The sequence below is a fragment of the Arachis duranensis genome, chromosome 8 (assembly GCF_000817695.3).
Source record: "Arachis duranensis cultivar V14167 chromosome 8, aradu.V14167.gnm2.J7QH, whole genome shotgun sequence".
Lineage (NCBI taxonomy): Eukaryota > Viridiplantae > Streptophyta > Magnoliopsida > Fabales > Fabaceae > Arachis > Arachis duranensis.
The window spans coordinates 23,202,765-23,214,894 of record NC_029779.3 but is presented as its reverse complement, the minus strand read 5'-3'; the positions used below and the strand labels follow the sequence as shown (position 1 = coordinate 23,214,894).

Here is a 12,130-nt window from a genome sequence, read left to right as displayed (position 1 = left end):
TTTTGAGAGATCAAACTGAAAACGGCTAATTTACTCTTTAAACAATTAAACCATTAGGCAATTGATGTAACATACACCACACATCTAAAGACATTTCACATTCTCACTGTAAAATTGGAAGACATTGTAACTGTACCTGAAAAAGCACAAAAGGCTGCTTCTACTTATTGGACACTATCCTAGTTTCTACTATACTGTACAGATCAGAATACAAGTACAAAATTACATGACATTCATAAAATAAGAAAATATATCATCTTTATGTGGTGGTGGGATTGGTAGCTGTAATGTAATTTGTGTCCATGATCATGTCACCCTCCAGTATTCTGAGCACCTAATACAAACAAAAAACACAAACAAGAGTTAGGATTACAGCATGTAGCTGATTAAATGAAAGTAAAACTTGCTTAGAAACATGATAGTTTTGTTCACCTGTGACATGCGTGGTCTGGAATAAGGATCTCTCCTCATGCATAATGAAGCTGCATGAAGCATGCAATTGACCTCATTTTCTGCATAGTTATTTCCCAACCTTGGATCAATTAGTTCCTCAATTGCATATTCTGCTAGCAATGGCCGTGCCTTCATAATACAAATTTCATATTAACACTAATACTCTTGAAATGATGCAAAGATTATATACATAATATAAAGTGACTATTCACATGCAGTTGTCTCTCAACTAAACATAATAGGTAAGAAACGTTAGATGATTTGACATATTTAACTAAACTAAGCTCTTAACAATTATCTTTGCATAAGGACAACTGCACGTGAATTTTCACCAATATATTAATAGTCCTCCCTTAACTCACCCATTCAGTAAGACATTGCTGCCCCTTCGGCCTGCTAAGATCGACAGCTTTTCGTCCGGTAACAAGCTCCACCAATACCACCCCAAAGGAGTAAACATCAGCCTTTTCTGTTATTTGGCCGCTTTGAGCATATTCAGGAGCCAAATACCTAAAAACAGAACAGAATATCAACAAATTAGAGCATAGTTAGTTGCATGTTTGTTATATTACAATGACAAGTTAGATGATGAAAAACTATTACCCAAATGTTCCAATCACTCTAGTTTCAACACCAGTGTCTCTATGTTGCTGCCACCTTGCTAGCCCAAAATCACCAACCTTGCATTGCACAATTCAACACAATGTTCTCATGAAAAAAGAAACTGCATAGGATGATGTACTAAAGTTCTTCCTTTTCACCTACCAGTGGCTCAAAATCATGGGTGATAAGAATGTTATTCGGCCGCATGTCACGGTGGATAATGCAGCCTACTCTGCACTCCTCATGAAGATATCTCAAGCCTCTAGCAGCTCCCACGGCAATTCTTTGACGTGCTGACCATTCTAATGGTTCCTGTTTTTTCCCTGAAAAAATGTCAGTTTACAATTATATGAACTTAGCATCTAGAATTACTTCAATAAGTTCAATCCAACTCAAAAGTTAGAAGCAGAAGCAAGTAAAATTACCATATAAGTGAGTGTCCAGAGATCCATTACATATGTACTCATAAACCAGCAACCTTCTCTTATTCTCAATACAGAATCCAATGAGCATTACAACGTTTCGATGCTGAGCACAGCTGAGGACTTCAACCTCTGAGCAAAATTCAACATCACCCTGAGAACTAGCCAGTTTATGCTGCTTCACAGCAATGACTTGTCCATCAGGTAAGGCCCCTCTGTGAACAGAGCCAAATCCCCCTTCTGCCAAGAAATTAGCTTGAGAGAATCCACTCGTAGCGAGTTCCAACTCGGCATAGCTGAACCACCTTGGAGGTTTCCCAAAAACAGGAGCCTTGTGTTGACATATTGAACACAATGGAGGTGGACCAGGTGGAGCATTTCTTGATAATGTTATTGCTTCTCTTACATTTCCACTCAAATCCAACTCACTCATATGGCTTGAGATCTCCATTTCAGCTTCTCTTTCTAGCCTTGAGAACTTTTCCATCAAAGCTCTAGCTGTGGATGTTTGATTCTTGCTATGGCATCCTTCTTCTCTGCATTGAGATGATTGTTTGCATAAAAGTAAATCTTTGATCCATGGTTGGAATCTCAAGGTTGCTGAGGATAGGGACAACTTTTCGCTATCTGAGTCTGAACTAGCATCAACTTCTTCATTTTGTTTAATAGTTTCCTCTTTCTTTGACTCACCATTATTCATCTCAGAAACAAAGAATGGTGAAGTTCCAGGATCAGAGCTTGAAACAGATGAAGTACCGGCTTCAGTCGCGGTAGAAGGCGTCCCTACATCTGGACTACTAGTTGGGGTGACAACTGCTCCTTTTATGGAACTCAAAGAATCATTCTTATTCTTGGCTTGTCTTCCAAGCTTCCCATCTTGCTTGGAATGTAATGGAGCTGCTTCTTCAAGATCCTTCTTTTGTGATCCAATCAAATTCAACCGGAGCACTTTCGCTTGGGATTGTTTCATAACAACAATGTTGCAATGCAGCTCTTCCATACACTGCTTTTCTTCTTGTTTTAGCTGCCTGCAAAGAAAGCACAACCAAAATAAATACCAAAAGCAAAAAACTATCATCTCAGATCAATAAAATTGTAAATTAAACCAGGAATTGAGAATTCATCAATTTTGTTATCACTAATTACTTGTCTAATACAACCCAATTGGCTTGGGCCTTTCTAGCTTCTGCAGCCACTGCTCCACAAGGTGATCCAGAAACAATTTTAATCTTGACATTTATCTGTTGAACAAGGAAAAAAGTTTTAACATAATGATACTGAAACAGCAAGAAAGATGAACCTAACAATACATACATCAAAGGATTCTAACCTTATTTGGATCATAGATGTCATGGAGCTGAAGAATCATCTGAGAGAAAGAATCAGTAATCTCACTCTTCTGCTCTGAACTAGTTGGTGAATGAGATTTCTTCTGGGTGTTGGCACAGTCACCAGCAAACCTTGGAAAACCCCATAATCTTCTTCCTGCATATTTGCACAAAAATTCAGGTAAAAGATACCAAACAAAATAGTTATGTTTCAAAATTCTCAATTGACAACAATAACAACTTGAATGCTAGAACCTGTGAGTGCCACATAGGACAGCATCTAAACTATTCAGTACTTTGTAAAAGAGAAGTATTATCTGACAAAAAGGAAAGAAAGCACAGAAACAATGAGCATATGGAAGCAAATAGAAGGTTTACCAAAACTTTGTGAAGAAGGCACAACCACTATTAGTGTAATGCAATCCCCAGGTTGAACAACATGAGTCAGAGACCAAACAAGTGCTGTCTTTGGAATTTCCTTTGATGCCTTAACAGCAACAATAACCTTCTCAGCACCATCTGAACCTTTTTCTTCCTTCCCTCGCTTATGCTGTTCTCGACTCATCACCACCACCAACAATCCCACAAAAGCTATAACAGGTTTCAGTGAATAACCACCATCAAAGACATGTATTTGTATATCCTAAACAAGAAGTTGGAGAAGCATATCAGAAGAACATGATCAAAGTTACTCCTTTGGCCCCACCCCACCTTTTCAATCATCAAGCAATAGCAGAGAAACCAGTAATAAGACCCTTTTAATCAAATGCAAACAACCCTCTTTTTAACTTCCTCATGAACTTGCTTTTTCTTCACTCAAGAACAAGGTTTCCGCATGTAGCTAGGTTCCCAGAATAGTATCAAATCCGTGAAGAATCCATGTGACCCTTTTGGCTCAGAAAGCAACATGCTGCATTCCCCAGCTCACAGTGCAATGTAGATTTCAAGTGTGAGAAAAAAGAAATCCATGAAGATTGAAAAGCACTGCTCACTGAACCAAAGAACATGCCTTTTCAGTTTTGCATTGGCTTTGCCTTTGAGCCTTCAAATCAACCTCCAAGTCAAAACATGGATCCAACTAGCTGGATTTACTGTTGACATGACCTTAGAGGAACCCCTCTACACCAAAAGAAACAGTAACCATGAGTTTCAATTGCCACTGATATGACTTAAGATAAAGGTTATTTTAGCTCTCTGAGCCACTCAAAGTTCAGTACTAGTTTTTTCACTCTGCACAGTCCCAAATGTCATTTCAATTAAAAAGTAGAAAAACAGTGATTTGGATGAATGAAGAAAAAGAAGAAATCCAAAACAATGTGAGAGACAAGCCACAAGAAAGAACTGGTAACTGACATCTTGTTGGTTTAGAAGATACAGAAACATAATTTGGCAACTATCAAACAAAGCAGAGAAAAAAGACACTAGGGATGAGATCCAAACCTTTCTTTATCTCTATTATCATATATTGTTTTTCTATCATTCTACTCTATTGGACATTGAACATTAAGCTAAAAAATAAGAATATAAAACAAAGATATCAACATATCATACACTTTTCTGTTTAATATTATTGTAGTAAACAAAATGAAAATCCTGTAGAGTCAAGCTCGTAACAGTTCTTCATTGGGAATAACAAAACTTTATTTGATTAAAAAAGAAAAATAGAATAACAAGAAAAAAATATCCCCAAAAACCAAGCATTGTGAACATATGCATGAAAACTAAGACCTTCAATGAGCTCAAGGGGTTGTCTTGTCAAACACCCTCTTTTTTTCTTATGGTTCATTCAACTTTAAACTTGCAAAAGCTCAAAGCTTTAACGTAAATGCATTTGCTTACTTTGCTACACTTGCACTTCCAGCATCATCATTTGGGTAGTATTAACGCCATGGCACAGAATGAAAGGAAAAAGAAAATGATGAAAAGGGGTTGTCAAAACCAAAACCAAGCACAACGGAATGGACCACCATGAAAAGAAATGAGACAAAGTTTGGAACTTTTAACAACCCAAGTAGCCCAATCCTCAATGCAAGGAGAGAAAAGAGAGGAGAGTTCTTTTCTTTTGTGACATGTGACTATGTGAGTAGTAAACAATGGAGATAGAGACATATAGAGAAGTGAAGAGAACACAGATAAAGATATTAAGATTTTTTTTTTCTTAAGAATAATTGCAAATTTAGGATGAAACTGAAAGTCTGAAACACAATGGTGTTCCAATTCTGCAAAGGTTCATACATGTGACATCATGTTGAAAGTGAATCAGATTTTGTGCAGAGCCTAACGCTATAAATTGGCCTCAACCATAGAGCTATCTAACATTAATAACTCTGAACTAACCATTTTCCCTTATCTACATAAATACTTAATGGGCGACATAAAAATTGAGATTTTCTCTAAATTCGTTCTTTAACGGATTTTATCAATTAAATTAGCTTTTCAAAAATTATAAATTAATTATATTTGTCTTTTAGTTATTCTATTAACAATTTTTGTAGACTATTGATGATGTAAAATGTTAATTAATAGAATACATAACACATAATATGTTCGATTGGACGCTGACTAAATATATTTATGAAAATTTATTAATTTAGTCACTATATCATTTTGAGAATAAAGTTTATATAATTGAGAAAAATAAGTAAAATAATAGAATTTTATAAACATATTTGATTAATATCCAATTAGACATGTTAAGTTAATGTTCAATTAGACACATTAAGTCTGATATGTGTTGCCAATTAACATTTCACAATATTAATTATTAAAAAAATTATTAATAGAATGATTAAATGACAAATATGATTAACTTTTAATCTTTTGATGAATTAATTTGATTAAAAAAATTTCAAAAACAAATTTAAAAAATATTTTATCTTTCAAAGATTAATTTATCTGTTTACCTAATTTTTAATAGTTTGAATTAAAGTTATAACATATGGTCTCAATTTTTTGTGTATGTGTGGTTTCTGGTTTTCTATGTGATAACTTCAATTGCTGCTGAATTTGGTGATCCATGTTCCATGATTTATGATTAGTTGTGAATTGTGCATGGACTTCACGTTTGGCCACCTTCTAACTGATTTTGTTATGTTCTTCATATATTATATATATACTTCTATTAGAATCATATAATATAGTCACATTTTAATTAATTAATTAATTAATTAATTAATTAATTAATTAATTAATTAATTAATAATAATAATAATAATAATAATAATAATAATAATAATATCTTGTAGCTTTATAGTTAGCATCATCAGGCTTTTGCATTCAAATCAGTGATACAAACTAAACAATTTCCAGAAGTTTTAATTAGATTAATACGTTGCAACATGATGGTCCAGCTTTAATTTATACTGTCATATATTTAAATGTGGCATTAAAAAATAGAATGACGTTGAATAAACACTTTTATAAACTTATTAGTTATTAATCAAACATGAGTAACCTACTTTACAATAAAGTAATATATAAAATAGGAAGAGTTTGAAAACGGCAGCAGAGATCTGAAAATTAAAGAGATTATTCCATTAAGAAATAATTAATAAACTTTAAAACGATATGACATGAATGCACGTTTCCTTCTTTCAAATGTATTAATAATTCGTAATATTATATTTATTTTTTTATGTACAACAAATTCGATTCATCTAATTTAATTTCAAGAATTGCAGTTATATTTTTTTAACTGAATTTTTTAGTTTTCCAAATATATTATATATGTTAAATATGGGTATTAAAGAAATGATAAATTTAACTACCACTTAATTTTTTAAATATACTTTTAGATTTTTCTGTCAATTTAAAACTATATATTTGTTTTTTTAGTCACTAGCTGGAAATCATGCACAAATTAAATCATTGAATTATGGCTAATTTACTACCATTTACCAATTGAATCGACTCTTCACAATTCAAAATGGAGGCAAATGGACTTACATCATCATTGAGTGGTTGAATTGGTGAAAGATGCTTAAAATGGGATTAAAAAAACTCCAAACAAGTACTGTATACGATGGCAAAATTGATTTAGATTACAAATTATTATTATTATTATTATTATTATTATTATTATTATTATTAGCTGTTGTAATAATAGGTAAGGCTGGCAATACATATTCTATCTGTCAGTATTCAATTTGGCTTAATTCATTTAGGTAGGGTGGGTTACCCGACCCACTAAGAGTAAGATAGAGATCGGTTCAGATATGTCTGCGGATAGAATAAGATATAGGTTTATGGTGTATTCTATCTTATTTGCATTCTATATATAACACATATTTTTATAAAAGTTAGGTATATAAGTTAGTAACTACTAAATTAGTTAATTAATTTAATAATTTAGAACATTAATTTTTTATTTTTTATTTTATTAATATGTATGAAATTTAGACTGATTGAATTTTATAATTACTTTGAAAAAAATTAATATTTTCGCGGGTATGATATAATAGGATAGGATTTAAAATTTTAGGATGTGAGTAGGATTAGGGTTAAAAGATTTTCAATCTAAAAAAAATAAGATAAAATTTTAATAAAATTTTCAACGCACAAATAAAATTAAGATAAAATTCAAACTCTATCCTATCCTACTTATTGCCAATTCTATTAATATAGAACATGTTAGGTACGTCAAAAATATATTAGTATAATGTGTTAATAATGAATATGCTAATATACATGATTAAGTTTCTTTTCGCTTAGACTCTGCACAAAAATGTGGCGTCTTAAGTAAACTCAACTTCAAATTAAAAGGTAACTTAACCCTGAACATAAATATATAGGTGCGTCTAATATGACTTCATGAACATGTTATAAAGTTAGTATAATAAAATATTAAATAATTTAATATATTTGATTGAATATATTTTATTAAATTATCTAACCATTTGTAATATTTTTACATAAAAATATCTTTATAAAAATAACCATTTATATATTATATACTCTTTTAATTTAATTTTTATAAGACATTGAATATATATTATAATTTATATTCTATACTTCCTTCAGCCATGTATAAAGTAAGCTGAATTGTTAAAGTATATTGTATGTAGGCGAGTTCTCTGGTGTCTGGATACCAATGACTAACGGTGGTCATGCTTTGATCCACCAATAGCATCATAATATCTGGCCCCAAGGATTCTTTAGGAATGAGCGAAACAATGTCGCTGAGGATTATGCAATTAAAGATAAACACATTAACTTCAGTAGATTTGCTGGGAAGGTATTTATGTAATTTTGCATCCGAAAAATAATTTTTGTTTTTTTTTAAATAAAAGTCTTGATGTTCCACTGGATAAGAAGCATCACTATGGTGGAGCACCGTACCAATAGAAAATGAATACGTATGCTCTTTTATTGAAACTCGAAGCACTGTATCTTGGGACTTGGAGCCACTGGAAGAAGTGGCAGTTAGAAGTGTCCGAAAGAACAGCGACAGCTCATCAGCGTCTTCGGCAGATTGATGAGGAAGAAGGGGCGTGTTCTCATCAGGTCTAGATTTTCAGTTGGACATGTTTTCATGAAGGCCATGACAAATAAAAAAAAAAGCAATGAGGGTATTTGTAAAAAATGGTACATTTGTAGATGCAGCAGATGCTCAAAACAAATTCAATAGCCAGATTGCAAGTTCCATTGGCTTATTAGAGACTAGAAACAAATTAAAGAAACCGTAACTTTCAGATGGATAAATATGGAAGGATTTTAGCCTACCTTTGATGATTTTTAAATGTTGTGGAACATTCTGAACCAATCTTTCTATTTTTTGTATTTTCTAATTTTTTATTTTTTTTGGGATGATTTAGTTAGTTGTTTATTACTCTTAATTAATATCCAAAAATTTTATCTTTTTTCATTTTTTTTATTAGCCAATTTATCATGGTCAACTATGTCAAAGTCTGCCTTCTATTTGTGCTAAACATGTCACATGCCAACATTGCATTGGTTAATTTAATTTAATCACCTTAATCACCATAATTACCATAAGAGAAAAACCACCATAAAAGTCACCAACATAGTATACATATTTTTAAATTGTGAATACAATGAAAGTGACATGGATCAAGGTGGAGCCATGAAGAGAGGACCCTAATAATCCATGGTGCTGTAAGCAAAAGCCCACATGCCAATGACAATATTGACCCTACAAAAAGCTAATTGGTTATTGTCAAATGTCAATGTCTCGATCTATGTATATCCCTACATCCACAAACCTACTAATACAAAATTCACACACAATGACATAAATAACACACCCAAAATTCTTCTAGCATTGTGTGATCTAATCTAATAATCAGTTTATTCTCAAAGTTCATCACATGCTCAATGATTCAAGCCCTCTTGAGTGGGCCAATTGGAATCTCTATGCTCAAATGTGCGACATATATGTGCTGATATGCATGGAATTTCACTATAGAAAAAATTTTAAGCGTATATTAATTAATATTATAATAATTTTAATCGTTAATCTTAATTATAAAAAATATGTAATATATATTAACTAAAATCAATAATTAAAATTAGTAGAATAGTGATGTTTCGGTATATTTAAAAACTTTCTTTCATTATGTATGGTAGCAAAATTAAATGAATGAAAAGTTAAATTAGTTTCTGATAAATTATTCATTTTTTAAATTGATTTTTAAATTTTTTTAATCAATTTTATTTTTTAAAGATTTTAAGTTAGTTATGTTAGTCCTTCTATTACTTACGTTACTAATGACATTAGAGTTTATTGATATGATACATTAGCTGACACCACAACATACACCTAATAACTATAATTGGCGACTAATATGATAAGTTTATGAAATTAGATCAATTAACTCTATATTGAGTGATTCTAATGCCTCGAGGTCCCTTCAATTAAGTTTTTATTTGATTTAATTTTATAATGTTCGTAGCCAATTGCAACTCCTAGGTATATGCTGTATTATTACTTAATGTGTAATATCAACAAACTTTGAAGCCATTAATAAAGGAAGTGACGGAATAACCAACATGATTAATCTAAATATTTGAAGAACGAATTTGATTAAAAAAATTTTTTAGAGACTAATTTTATAAAACAAGTGATTTTTTAGGAACGAATTTGACTATTTACTCAAAGTTAAATTTAATCATTTATTCTCATACTTTTTTGATATAGAGAAATTACTTAATAGTTATTAGATATAATAGTATCTAAATACGGATATGAATATGATTAAATAATCATGTTGGTACATCAAAAATTAAATTAATAATATAATTTAATAAAAAAGATAGTATACGATATAAAAGTTTAACATTTAATAATCTCTAAAGACTAAAGAGAACGCATTAGATATAAAAATATAGATTTTCTTTAAATCGAATCCTTCTTTTAAATTTTTAAGTATTCGACAAATATTAGTATTTTGGTAGTTTTAATTATTAATTTTAATCATATATATTTCAATAATTAATATGTTAGGTATACATTAAAATTGGTTATTAAAATCAATTATCAGAATAAAATATATATTAAAATATAAAATATAAACTAAAAATAAATTAATATATATAAATACATAATAAATAATTTTAATAAATAGTTTTATTATGTAAATAATATTTATATTTAATAATTAAATCACAAAAACACTAATATTGTTGGAATACTTAAGAATGCTTGCAAAACTATAAAATCGCTTGAACCAAATTCTTCTTTTTTAAAGCTGCTGGAGAAAGGCACTTGGAGAGGAGAAGAGGGACTTTATTGCTGCTACCAACAATGCATATTGACATTGCTTTGTGCTTGTCAGATTCTGATAGCTTAATGATACAAAGAAAAAAGTGAAAAAACGAACCATGCATGGCAATGTAATAATTGTGCAAGACCACTTGTCCCATGAAGCCTCTTCTTTAGCCTTTGCCAACTGCAAACCCAACACAACATACATCAAATCTTGTCAGATTATATATATCCATTTTTTTTCGTTGACTAAAGACGAAAAGAAAGAAATAGCACATATAGTATAGAAAGGCTTAGAGAACGAAATGCACAACACACAAGCATTAGCAGCAAAATATTAAGCAAGTTCACCAGATATGACAAATTAATAATGACACATCGGGTGGGGCATGCATATATATGGATATATATAATGATGAAAGGGAAAGTGAGATTGGATTTTTATATTTTTTACTTTGGTGGAACATTGAACAGAATCTTGACTACTGCTGCAAGAATAGAAAAATATAAAATATTATAATTCATGATAATAATTTAAGAATAATAACTTTGATAAACAAATATTCTAACATAATACAAAATATCACTTATCCGTAGGTGATGAACAAATTAAAAAATTAATCAAATAATAAACTTTAGGTGCCTTATTCTTTTTGTGTGACCATAAACCCTATTATATGACAAGTTCTAATATCATAAAAGTGTAAACTATCAGTCTGTGCTTCATCAATGTCAGTCATTGTTCGATATGCCGAAACAAATTGGATATACTTAGGTGGGATGAGGTCATGGTTGTGAGTTTCTTTAAATTTGGTGACCCGTCATTTTTGTAAAATCAAGTCATAGTGAAATTTAATCTTTGCTTGATACATTACACGTGTGATTAGCTTGTGATCCTTTTTTCTGTTCTCCATCTCCAAGTACTTTTTTTTATGTGTACCCTCTCTGTTACAAATCATCTGTCGCATATTAAGGTTTCTATTGAAATCTTGTCCTTTTTCGTCAAGTCTCGCAACAAAACCGTGCACTTTAGCATAATTTTTATAAAAATAACAACATTGATCAATGATGTCAAATTCAATACCCCACATGTCATCATAGCTTAATTAGTTTAACTTCTTCTCAACTTCTTGAATTTTATCGTTACAATTCGACACCTCCATGAATTCACTAAATTTGTCCTTATTGTTGATAAAATCTTCCTCCTCCTTATCAGAACTACTATCATATCCAAAACATAGCTGATCACATTCGATAAACTCCTTTAAATTCTTATTGTCATCGATGTTCATGTTTATGATGTTCAAATAAATTTTTATATCTTCGATTACTCAAAACCTGTTACATGATATATTAATAATAAATTGATGTGAGGTTTAGTTATAAAATAAAAAATTAATTAAATCATAAAATAATTATTAACCACAAATTGATCCTCCGAATTAACAATGAAGCAATTACGAAAGAGATTAACCATGAAACAATTAATTGAATGAATCAACAATTAATGCATATCTCATAATTGCAATAACAACTTGCTTGTAACGTATTAATAAATTAATAAGGTCTTTTTTTTTAAAAAGAAATAAATCATTTATTTA

General features: G+C 30.7%; 1 protein-coding gene across 2 annotated transcripts; it reads right to left on the bottom strand.

The window, feature by feature from the left end:
- Nucleotides 1–67: 67 nt before the first annotated feature.
- Nucleotides 68–5,065, bottom strand: LOC107461515 (inactive protein kinase SELMODRAFT_444075). 2 transcript variants are annotated; one of them, XM_016080036.3, is made up of 10 exons: nt 4,646–5,065; nt 3,185–3,925; nt 2,809–2,963; nt 2,625–2,719; nt 1,482–2,506; nt 1,219–1,379; nt 1,057–1,133; nt 816–963; nt 433–582; nt 68–334 (listed from the first exon to the last, which is right to left on the bottom strand). In XM_016080036.3, exons 2-10 carry the CDS (start codon nt 3,369–3,371, stop codon nt 260–262), a joined length of 2,073 nt encoding a protein of 690 aa, XP_015935522.1. In that variant the 5' UTR covers nt 3,372–3,925; nt 4,646–5,065; the 3' UTR covers nt 68–259. The 2 variants fall into 2 exon arrangements, with proteins under 2 accessions (XP_015935522.1, XP_020984704.1); XM_021129045.2 differs by lacking the exon at nt 4,646–5,065 and adding an exon at nt 4,247–4,265.
- Between the last annotated feature and the right edge of the window lie 7,065 nt (nt 5,066–12,130).

Coding starts and splice junctions, on each gene's coding strand:
- LOC107461515 (XM_016080036.3), bottom strand. CDS start 3,371: ATGAGTCGAGAACAGCATAAGCGAGGGAAGGAAGAAAAAGGTTCAGAT. Junction 2,964..3,184: donor GCCTTCTTCACAAAGTTTTG/GTAAACCTTCTA, acceptor GCAAATATGCAG/GAAGAAGATTATGGGGTTTT. Junction 1,134..1,218: donor CCCATGATTTTGAGCCACTG/GTAGGTGAAAAG, acceptor GTGCAATGCAAG/GTTGGTGATTTTGGGCTAGC.